General features: G+C 44.3%; 1 protein-coding gene across 1 annotated transcript; it reads left to right on the top strand.

Moving 5' to 3' along the window:
• The first annotated feature begins 9,266 nt into the window (after positions 1-9,266).
• Positions 9,267-11,336, top strand: CDK5R2 (cyclin dependent kinase 5 regulatory subunit 2). The gene has a single exon (XM_074298724.1). It carries the CDS (start codon positions 9,443-9,445, stop codon positions 10,526-10,528), a length of 1,086 nt encoding a protein of 361 aa, XP_074154825.1. The 5' UTR covers positions 9,267-9,442; the 3' UTR covers positions 10,529-11,336.
• The last annotated feature ends 351 nt before the right edge of the window (positions 11,337-11,687 follow it).

Here is an 11,687-nt window from a genome sequence, read left to right as displayed (position 1 = left end):
GTGATTTACTGTATCCTTTTAAAAGGAAATTTAGTGCATATTCTGGACATATGCTTCTAACCTTCACTCAGATTGGCAGGCTGTTTCCAGAAGGTGGTTGCTAATTCTTCCTTCAGGGTTTTAGGGACCCTAAAGGAGTAGGAGGCGTTTTTCTAGTTCTATCGTTTATGAGTACCCATCCTTGAGCTTCCCATCTGATTATCAGTTGCTATTAACAAGCTAGTCAGACTTAAGTAGTCTTTAGTTAAGGGTATCTACTAAGTATAGTAAGAAATAATTAGTATGATACATGTTCCACCTCTTCCCTCACCAAGAAGCTGTGATATACCCTTTCATCAGCTATAACAAGACCGGGGGGGAAGTGGGCTTAAGCTTGAAGAGCACATGCAGCAAGAGTATAACTCACACTTTCTGAATGCTGGAAGTTCATGAAACTTTTCATGAAGTTCTCCTTAAGCATAATATAGCTTTCTGCTGGGCTTCCTGAGCTGCTTTTTCTCAATGGGTCTAGTATTACCTTGGTTCCCAATGTAGAAATTGATCCCAATTATTCCTATTCCAGTGATACTGTGGACTCTAGTGAAAAGCCTAAGTTGTTGGACCCTTTTTAAAAATTTGTTTTTTTTGTTCATCATTTTTTTTCTGGTAAATTTATTTATTTTTAATATACCTTGCTTTATGAATCATGTTGGGAGAGAAAAATTAGAGCAAAAGGGAAAAACCAAGGAAGAGAGAAAGAAAAGAAAAAAGAAGTGAACATAACATATGTTGATTTACATTCAGTCTCCTTAGTTCTTTTTCTGGATACAGATGGTATTTTCAATCCAAAGTCTTTTGGGATTTCTTTGGACTAAATTGTCAGACCTTAAATTCACAAGGCTGTCCTCTGGTCAAGGTGGTGGAAGGAGACAAGGAGTCTATTCCCAAATGTGCCCCCATCTATCTATTAATTTCCTCTGAAGAGTTCAGATAAAACTGCTCTCTTCTAAATTGCCAGATGTTCAAGTTGGATTCCAACCTGTTTTGTTAGTTTGTAGAAGGCCTACATGATGACAGGACAAATTAACTTAATAACTTTGGTTGATTGATTAAATAAAAATAACTAGGATACATTCAAACCTAATTCATACTTCTCATTAATTGATTTGATAGATATGTTCTCACCTCATTTAAGAAAGGAGTGGACACTTGTTGCTTATTACAATTAGGGAATTTCAATTATGATGAAATTGATTGCCTCACCCTTCAAACAGTACTAAAAAATAAAGATTCAGTACAACTAGCTATCTCTTTCATCACAAAAAATTCTTAAAAGTTTCATAATATGAATTGACAATTATTTTAAGTATGATACAGTACATAAGAATTTTGCCTAAAATATGAAGAACTTGGGGTAGCTGTTTGGTCCACCTGTGCCCACCTGTGCTCTTCCTGCTCCATGCAAATAGCTCCCATAGCTTCCATTGGGGAAGAGAAGAAGAAATCTATCTTCTTTGAAAGAAGTCCAGGGAGAGCTAACAGTGTTACAAGCCACACAGCCCAGGAATCTGGAAAGCTAAACTGACTGATAAATATATGGTGTTTTTTTTTTCTGTTACTAACCATTGGTCAATGTTTATTGTGTGTAGCTATTAGGTTCTTACTAGGTGCTACGTTGGTACTTACCAGGGAGTGGTGAAGAAGAGGAGAGCTCCTCTCTAGAGGCAATCTTCCCCTCAGTGATGGCTGCAAGGGCAAAGCTGGAAGTAGGAGGGGCATGGCTATTTCCAGAGTTCTGAGATTCCTGCATTAGGATCTGAGAGAAAATGGTGGCTGGAATGATGGCAATGATTTAACTTATGACATATTTCTTCCTCTTGTCTCTTCCTCAGAGAGAGAGAGGGAGAAGGAATTAAGGAAAGATTCAGTAGGGCCTTACTAAGCTCCTCTTGAATATAACTTCATTTTCTACATGTGTATTTGTTATATTGCTTTCCTTAAGGACAGCCTTTATGCTATTTTTGTCTGAACTTCATATACCTCATCTGTAAAATGTAAAATATGTAAATATAATACCCATAGTGCCTACCTCACAGAATCATTGTGAAGATCAAATGGCATAATGTTTGCACAGTAAATTGTAAATCTTAAAGCACTGTACAAATATTACCTATTATTATTTATTTTTTTTTATCTCTAAGGCCCCAAATGGTGCCATAGATAATACTTAATGAATGTGTTGAATTTAATTGAATTTGAGTCTTTGATGCTTATCTTTCATGCAAATCATTTGGCATTTGATTTGGCATAGGTATTGACATTTACCTTTTTATAGTTAGATATGATATCCCTAATTGGATTGTAGGCTTCTCCAGGGTAGGGACTATGTAACTGTGCCCTAGAACCCAATATTTAGTGCTGCTGCTAATTTTCTAATTTTGTAGTGTAGCATCAACTCTGGGGCTATCCTCCTTTCCCTCAACTCAAACCCTGGCCACTTGGGGCATGGTCAGGGTTTATCCATCCAATGACAAATTGCCTTTCCATTTCAATTCAAAAATTTTCTTCAGGTTGTAAGGAGATAAAGATAGACTTCTCTTTGCATTTGTTTTAATACATTAGCATCTTATTACTTCTGTAATCTATCTCATATGATGGAATCAATTGAGAAGGGTTTGAAATCACACCTTCCTACCCTACTCCCTAATACCAGTTTCTCCTTAAAACTATTCCGAACATACTTGAAGACTTACTGATTCTAATTTTTAATGATTTAGATAAATCATGAGCTGCTGAGGAAGAATAACCAAAGTACACAAATATTCTGAAAGGAGGAGGAGTAAGAACTGGGATGGATAGAATATCACTAAATCACATTGCCTTATACATGGCAAATATGCCATAAATTTCTGTGGAATAAATGAATGGATTTCCTGGAACAGGAGAACTAGCACCTAGCTTACTGATGTTCTGTTACCTTTATGATAAAATCACATTAGGGACCAAATTAAACAACAGCCCCATGGAAATTCTGGGCACATGAGCAGGCAGCTGCAACAGAACTCATGGGGAAAGTAGAGTTTTGAAAGCTTGGTCTCTAATGATGAATGCTCTAATGAGAGAAACCAATGCTAATGAGGCATGGGCTGAGGGAGTTTTTTTCTCTCTTCTGCTCTCTGGATATAAAAATCTTTCCTTTGCTACTAATGAATCTTACACTCTCCCTGCACAATATAAGGGAAACCAAGGCACATAGCTAAGATCAGAGTCCAATCTCAGCCCTTGGCCTCAGCACAATATAGACTTTTCAGTGAGGGGATTAGTAGGGAGATTTTTCATGGGAGGTAAGGGTAGCATTGGGAGTGAGGAAGAACCTAAAGGTTCTAAGATATTATCAGGATCATGTTGTGATCATGAAAACCAAATATACTCTGGTAGATGTGAACATCATATGAAGCACCTCTCTTGTGTAGGCAAAAGAATTTGGGTTGGTGGAAAATTGGATAGAGTAATTAGGAAGCAGAATGAAGGACTGGGAAAAGATGAGATCAGAATTTTTCTGTTTCTGAGGGCTCTAGGTTCAGATTGCTGCCAAGGCCCTTTCCTCCCATCCTTTCAAAGCTTCAAGGATTCCTTAGGAGCTCCCAAACCTCTCCTGCCCAGCCTCCCTGCCTCTATTTCTTCACCACTCTTTGACTCAACTACTCATATTGAAGGTATCCTTAGATTAGAGAAGCCCTGACTCCCTTAGATCTCTCTTTCACAGTGGTGGCCAGACTGGGGAGAATAGAACCCTAGCCAAGAAATGTAACCCTTGGAGTAAGGAGGAATGTGTGGGGGGGGGAGTGAATCTGACTACAGAAACCATCTTGAAACTGTGAATTGAAACTATGAGAGAGACAGAGAAAGACAGAGACATACACAGATTGGGGGGGGGGAATCAGAGAGATAGAGAGAGATGGAGATAGAAACAGAGAGACAGAGAAATATGGAGAAGTACTCTTTCATAGCCACCTGCCTGGTTGAGATGGAAACGCTGATTCTGGTTCCAACCCCCAGACAGGACTAAGAATATCCTAGGGAAGCAACAGCCACCACCCCCTCTGTCTTTGATATGCTCTTATATTTTGAATGCAATGTTGGGAGCCATAGGGGTTAAGGAGGAGAGCATTGGGATGGGGGTGGGGAGGGGAAGGCAGGGTGAGGACAGGGAGGGAATAGAAGTAAAAAAAAAAAAAAAAAAGGAACATAAAGCTAGGGAAAGCATTGTAATATCAGGGAGCTTAGAAAAAAAAAGAAAGAAATGAGAGAGAAGGGGTGCCAGGATTCTGGGCAGGGAAATTTTGAGGACAGAACTAGAAAAAGCAGAGATGGCTTTAATGAGAGTTGACATTTCCATGGCACTTTAAGGTCATTACCTCTCACAACAACCTTGTGAAGTAGGTGCTACTATTTTCATTTTACAGGTCATATCGCTGTAAAGGTTTGAGGCAGGATTTGTAGCTTAGGTTTTTTTTAATCTGAATCCAATACTATTCACTGCATATACCAACAGCAATAGGGAAACAAAGGTTATAGCTAAGGATAAGGAAGTCTGGAGGAGCCAGGCCAGGAAAGAGAAAATAGAGAGGGTTGAACAGAATTAGAGTTGGGATCTGCTTTGGAATTGATACCAATCATTCTCTGAATTCCAGAAACTCTCATCCTGAATAATTCTCTATCCACAAGAACCCCTCAAGGAGTAAGAACTTCCTACCAGAGACTTCAAGTGAAGGACCTTGATTTTGAGATAGAGATATATGAAGTGATTGGTTTTACACGGCTTCAAAACTTCTGAAATCTCTGAATTTTGCTCCTTTCATCTTGGACAACTTTCTACCCAGCAGCCTCTGCTGCTTTGCTCCTCAGAGTCGATTGCTTTTCCTCAAATGTGCTCCCAATCCATTTTCTTTTCTAAAAACCCAACCAATCCCAATATTTGAATTATCTAATTATTCTAGACTGTTGGTAGAACAACTGAGAGGACATGTGAGAATTTGAAAAAAGGGGGAGAAGGAAACAAGCATTTATTAAGTACCTATTATATGTTAGCCACTTTATTAAACTCTTTACAAATCTCTATCCCTATTCCTAGATCTCACTTCTGCAGTATTTTCTTGTTCCTAGGGTAGGAAGAATATTTGAACCTAGAAAGCAGGAATGGAGCTGAGTGGGAACATATTGTCCTTTGGATTGATAGAAAAACTGGAATATCAGCAGGAGAAGTAAGGAAGATAGGAAAGGACAGGAAACATCATTTATTTATGATTCCATCTAGGCTGTTTCTAAAGTCCCTGTGAATAATTTCTGTTTTAATGGGTTCCTTTTGAGTTTTCTGTTTTGGGGGAGGGTGCTTAACCTAAACCTTCCAGTTGCCTGTGCTGCTTTGATTTAGGCCTGTTCTCTGACTTCTTCTCTCATCAGGAGGGCATCATTCCATCTTATAAGAGAGGAAATGGGTGACTCAAATGGCTGAAGTCATGGTTACTATGTATATGGAACTGTTTGAAATACTGGGGATGCAAAAATTAAAAATAACTTCTCCCTTCCCCCAACTTAAGAAATTTCTAATCTAATAAAGATAAAAACATAGTGAGAACCCTAACCACCGAATCAGAATTTTAGAGCTATAGCAGAACTATATAAACCATCCTAACTCTCATTTTACACATGAGAAATTGAGATATAAAGAAATGTATTGACTTGTCCATGATGCCAAAAATATAGATAGAAGAATGATAGACCTAGAGGTACACAGAAAAGTGAGTTATGATTCTTGTCCTACATAGAATTTCCTATTCTTAAGACAAAAAAAATTATTTGACTTACTACCCATTCAAATCATATTTTAAAATCCCCTTCCATGAATAATACTTATCAAAAATTCTGCCTATATTTATTATCGTTTTTTTTCCTTTTTCTCTCCTCTCAGTCACCTCACTCTTCAAATTCTGGTTTCTCACCTAATTTTCCAATTGAAATGACCATCTCCAAAGTTATCAATAACCTTCTAATTGCCCAACTCTACCTCACTTAAATCCAGTTCATGAGCAAGTTAAGACATCACCACATGATGTGATTGGTCCTCTTTGAAAATGAAGGACAAACAACAAGAATTGTCCAATCCAAAGACCTTTTCTCAGTCTTCATGCACCTTGAATTCTCTGTAGTATTTGGAACTGCTAAGAACGAGAACTCCTCTAGCTTCTCTTGCTTTTCACTAAAATGGTTTTCCTCCTTGGTTCTCCTTTCATTGGACTTTCCTTTTCAGTCTTCTATACTGAATGAATCTTTATCCATTTTCTTCCCAATTTGATTATGCTTCTGGGTTCTATCCTGGGCTCTTGTCTTAATTTTTTTTATATTCTGTTGGTGAACATAAAAACATTCTCTCTCTCTCTCTCTTTGTCTCTGTCTCTCTGTCTCTCTCAAAGTAGTGTTCTTATTGCACAGGTATTGCCATGCTACTCTCCTGCTCAATGAATTCCAGTGCTCCCTATTCCCTCTAGGATCATATCCAAGCTGCTCTGATCACATTTTAAAATCTTCACAGTCGGGAATTACATTTCCAGACTTACTACATGTCATTCCTCACCACATTCAGTTTAGTATTCCTACTAAACTGACCTATATGCTGTCCCTTCCAGGCAACATTCTGTCTCCTGATTCTATGCTTTTGCATAGCTTCTAAGCTTGGAATACACTTTCTATCTCTACCTTTTGAATCCTAAGCTTCTTTCAAAGAGCAGGTCCAACACCACATCCTCCTTAAGGTTTTTCCAGATACTCTTGTCTGCTAATGCCTTCTCTTCCAAAGTTATCTAGAATTTGCTTGGCATATATTTCATATATACTTAAAGTATACAAGTTTCTCCAAATAGAATGTAAGGTCCTTGAAGTCAGGGACTATTTAATTGATGTTTTTGTATTTCAAGAACCTAAAATAATTTCTCACACAAGGTGAATAAATATTTGTTGATTGATTGAATGGATATGTAGATGATTTGTATGTATGTAATGATGTAGATATTTGCACTGCAAACAAATTGAAAGGAAACAGTAGAACAGTGAATATTGGAAGTTTCCCAGCCATTCCATGAAATCCTACATCTTCTATAAAACCTTCCCAACTTGTTCAAAAATATGAGTTTTTCTAGCCCTTTACTTTTCATGAACATGGAATATCTATAGCCTTTATGGCCCTGAAAGTCTTCCATTTTGCCATGCATATAATGGAAATGCACTTCCTATTTATGTGGTTGATTGATTTTCCTTTAAAAGAAAGAATTTTGTACCCACTATAAATTCATTCCTACTAATCCTATCTTTCTTGAGATATTAATTGGCATAGTCTCATGGAAAGAGCATTGGATGAATCAGAGGACCTGAATTCAAATTCTGATTCTTCTTTTTGCTAGCTGGATGATTTTGGGCAAAACATTTAACTTATCTAGGCATCAATGTCAACAATTGTAAAATTATGGGATTGAATCTGAGGTGTCTTCTTATTCTAAATCCTATGGCCCAATGACGTAGAAAGACCATTAAATGTTCTTTGTTTAGCACCAAGAACAACTATGCAAATAAGCATGAAACTTAGAAGCTTCCTTTTGATGATAGTAAAGGCAAAATGAGAGTGAGTTTATTGAAATTAGCCTCTTCTTTACAAATGTTTCTTAAAAGAGGTCAGATTTCAGGAATTGTTGGAACAATTCTTGGAGATAAGATATCCCAAGTACATGATTCACCAGAATCACCAGAAAACACCAGAAGGTAGAAAGAAGCTGGAAGGAAGTTAGTTGGGAATAGGGAGCGGAAAGCCCTAATAAGGAACAGAGGAAGCAGAGTGAAGTGTGTTTGTGGGATGGGGAGAGAGGGAAGAAGTGAATCTGGGATTCCTGTATAAAAATAGACTCCTTGGCCTTCCCCAGTTGATCAATGGGATCTTAGTGACAGAAGTGATATGATCGAAGACATGGATGAAAAAGAATGCTGTGAGACAATGATCTTGACAGCATTGGTCAGAGGTATTTGATTACAACTTCCATAAAGGTATGATAGGGTAGTGGGGAGGGTGGAGAGAGAACAGAAAGAAAGGAATCATGCAACTCATTCCCAAGTGGTATGCTTTATGTGAGTGTAGATGAGAGTTTGGGAAGGGGGAGGTTTGACTCTTGCTTTAGGATGAATTTACAGTTTCTTGGTTGTTTGAAAAGAGCTGATTAGAGACTAGCATAGTGACTTCCTGGAGATATGGAGTTCTATACCTAATGCAGTAGACTCGGGGTCAGAAAATTGCGACCCCAGAATGGGGCAGTCAGAAGCTTCATCTCCACCCCCTCCAGAGATCCCCTGTTTCACTAGGCTGCTGGACCATCTTTCAGCTAGTCATAAAGGAAGAACCTAGATAAGGAGTTAGCATCATCCTCCAAAGCACAATCTTCTGACATGGGGAAGAAAAGTGGGAGAACAAAAACTCATGCAAGAATCCATAAGTCTGAATCCGTGCCACAATGCACACCTATGCACACAATACACATATTTTGCACAACACACGCGCGAATGCACACACACACACGCACACACACACACACACTGAGTCTCACAATTCATATCCCTCCCAACCTCTGCAGCGGCTCTCATGGCGGGAGGGAAGAGGAAGAGAGGGAAGGTTGGAGGAGGTAAGGGATGGTCCTCAGAGACCTGCCTCTCCGCAACTTGGGGGGGCAGGGCATCTCTAGGCAAGGAGCGCCAACCCTTTACTCTTCTCCCCTACCCCACGCCCTGGGGCCCCCAGTGCGGGCTCCCCCTCAGCCTCATCGCAAACTCGGCCCCACTGCACCAAAACAAGACAGGCCGAAGACGGACCCCAGAGGAGTGGGAAGAGGGAGACAGCCGCCGGATGCTGGGAGAACCGTTCTCCTATCCTCCACTACGGCCAGCCCCAACCCCTCGGCCCTGTCTCGGCTTCCTACAAATAGCATCTCTAAACCCCCAGGTTCCCAACCGCCCCCCCACAGAGCGAAGAGAACAAGGTGGTGGGGGGAAGGATGGGAGGTGGGGAGGGAAGGGCGGGACTTGGAATCCCGAAGAGAGTCCTTATTGGTCCGAGGGGCTGCCAGTCGTGGGGGCAGCCCAGGCTCGGATTGGCTGCGTGGGGCGGGGCGCGGCGCCCAGTGGGAGGGGGCCTGAGGGGTGGGGCTGGCGCAGCAGCTGGCGCAGCTCAGACCCGGAGAGCAGCCGCCACCGCCGCCGCGGTGCCGCTACATTTCCCCCTCCTATCCCCCCCCTCCCTCCCCGAGCCCGGGGTTTCCTCCCTTCCTCAGGCCCCGGTCCCCGGGTGCTGCTGCAGCGGCGGTGTCTTTCCTGGCTCCCCCACGGGGAGCGTCGCCCGGGGCCCCGTGAGCTCTTTCTGCCCCACAGGATGGGCACGGTGCTGTCTCTGTCGCCTGCTTCCTCGGCCAAGGGCCGGCGGCCAGGCGGGCTGCCCGACGAGAAGAAGAAGCCGCAGCAGTCCGTGGGGGAGGAGGCGCTGGGAGGCTACGGGCAGCTACCGTCGGGCAAGGGAAGCAAGGGCGAGAGCCGGCTGAAGCGGCCGTCAGTTCTCATCTCGGCGCTCACCTGGAAGCGGTTGGTGGCCGCGTCCGCCAAGAAAAAGAAGGGCAGCAAGAAGGTGACGCCCAAACCCTCCCAGGCGGGCCCAGACTTACTGGTCCAGCAGCGCAACCGAGAGAACCTTCTCCGCAAAGGCCGGGAACCCCCAGATGGCGGCGGCGCCGCCAAGCCCCTGCCCGTCCCCGTGCCCACAGTGCCCACCACCGTCGAGCAGTCCTCCGGAGTCAGCGTCTCGGCTCCGCCGGGTTCAGGAGGGGGGGGAGGGAAGCCACCGCCGCCGCCGCCGCCTGCGGCCCCTCAGGCTCCCTCAGTCCCCGGGGGTTCCCCGCGACGGGTCATCGTGCAGGCCTCCACGGGCGAGCTGCTACGCTGCCTGGGCGACTTTGTGTGCCGGCGCTGCTACCGGCTGAAGGAGCTGAGTCCCGGGGAGCTGGTGGGCTGGTTCCGAGGGGTGGACCGGTCCCTTCTGTTGCAGGGCTGGCAAGACCAGGCGTTCATCACCCCGGCCAACCTGGTGTTCGTGTATCTGCTGTGCCGGGAGGCGCTGCGCGGGGACGAGCTGGGCTCGGCCGCCGAGCTGCAGGCCGCCTTCCTCACCTGCCTCTACCTCGCCTATTCCTACATGGGGAACGAGATCTCCTACCCGCTCAAACCTTTCCTAGTGGAGCCGGACAAGGAGCGCTTCTGGCAGCGTTGTCTGCGGCTCATCCAGAGGCTCAGCGCGCAGATGCTGCGGCTCAACGCCGACCCCCATTTCTTCACCCAGGTCTTCCAGGACCTCAAGAACGAGGGAGAGGTCGGCATGGGGGCTGGGGGTCCCACGGGCGGTGGCGCTACCAACGCCAGAGACAGCAACGCCGGAGCCAAGCACTGGACTATGAATCTGGACCGCTAGGAGGCGATGCTGCTGCCGCCTCCGCCAAGGGGCACCTGGGCCGGAGACGGGGGATGACCGGGTCCCCTCCCCCCCTACCCCGGACACATCCACGGAGCCCTGGGACGCCGCCGCCGTCGCCGCTGTTGCCGCTGTTGCTGCTTCTCCAACCAACTGCGCCCCCCCTCCGCCGAGGAGATACCACCACCCATTGGAGTATGGCGGATAGGACACCTGGGTCCTCCTGGTCTTGGATTTGCGGGGGGGAGGGAGAGCTGAGCAGTGGGAGGGGGAGAGGAAGAGTTGGGAAGAGGAAATGGGAGAGGGAGAATGGATTCTCTCTTCTGCCTATGGTCTCTCCATCACTTTCTCTGTCCAACTCTCCTCCTGTCTGTATATGTGTCTCTAAATCTCCATTTCTCCTCTTATCTGTATGCTTTAGTCTCTGCCCCTCCCTTTCTCTATTTGAGGGTGTCTCTGTCCAATTTTTCCTTGTCTGTATCTCTTCTGTCTGTTTTTCTCTCTTCCTATTTGTATCTGTCCATGTCTCCTGCTAATGAGTCTCTGCCCTTTCTTATTTCTGGGTCTCTCTGTCCATCCCTCCTTCTGTCTATACGAGTGTCTACCACCCCGTCTATGTCTCTTTTCTCTCCTCCTATTTGTACCTGTTTGTGCTTGTCCATCTCTTCTGCTTATATGCATCTTTGCCCTTTTCTCCTGTATGTGTCTCTATTCCTCCCTTCTTCTGCCCCTTTCTGTTCATTTCTCCTGTCTAGAAATATGCTTATGTCTTTTCATCTCTCTTGTATGTCTCTAGCCATCAGTCCTATCTGAATTATCTGGTGTGTGTGTGTGTGTGTGTGTGTGTGTGAGAGAGAGAGAGAGAGAGAGAGAGAGAGAGAGAGAGAGAGAGAGAGAGAGAGAGAGAGAGAGAGAGAGAGACTGAGAGATCTGCGCCTGTGTGCCCCTTAGTCCATCTCTTCTTCTTTTCTGGATATATGATTGCCCCTCTCTGTGATTATCTCTTCCCCCTTTCTCCATGTGTTTTTCTCTGTCCACCTTTTCTCAAGTCTACAAGAGTCTCTGATTCTCTATTCTTTCTCCCCTACCCACCCCGTTTCCTCCCCCTTCTCTCTGGAAGAAGATTGGATTGATTGTGGTTTGGGGCTGTCTCTCCTGC

The sequence above is a fragment of the Sminthopsis crassicaudata genome, chromosome 3 (assembly GCF_048593235.1).
Source record: "Sminthopsis crassicaudata isolate SCR6 chromosome 3, ASM4859323v1, whole genome shotgun sequence".
NCBI classification, from domain to species: Eukaryota; Metazoa; Chordata; class Mammalia; order Dasyuromorphia; family Dasyuridae; genus Sminthopsis; species Sminthopsis crassicaudata.
The sequence above is the reverse complement of the archived record's forward strand: the minus strand, read 5'-3'. Positions and strand labels throughout refer to the sequence as shown.

Coding starts and splice junctions, on each gene's coding strand:
- CDK5R2 (XM_074298724.1), top strand. CDS start 9,443: ATGGGCACGGTGCTGTCTCTGTCGCCTGCTTCCTCGGCCAAGGGCCGG.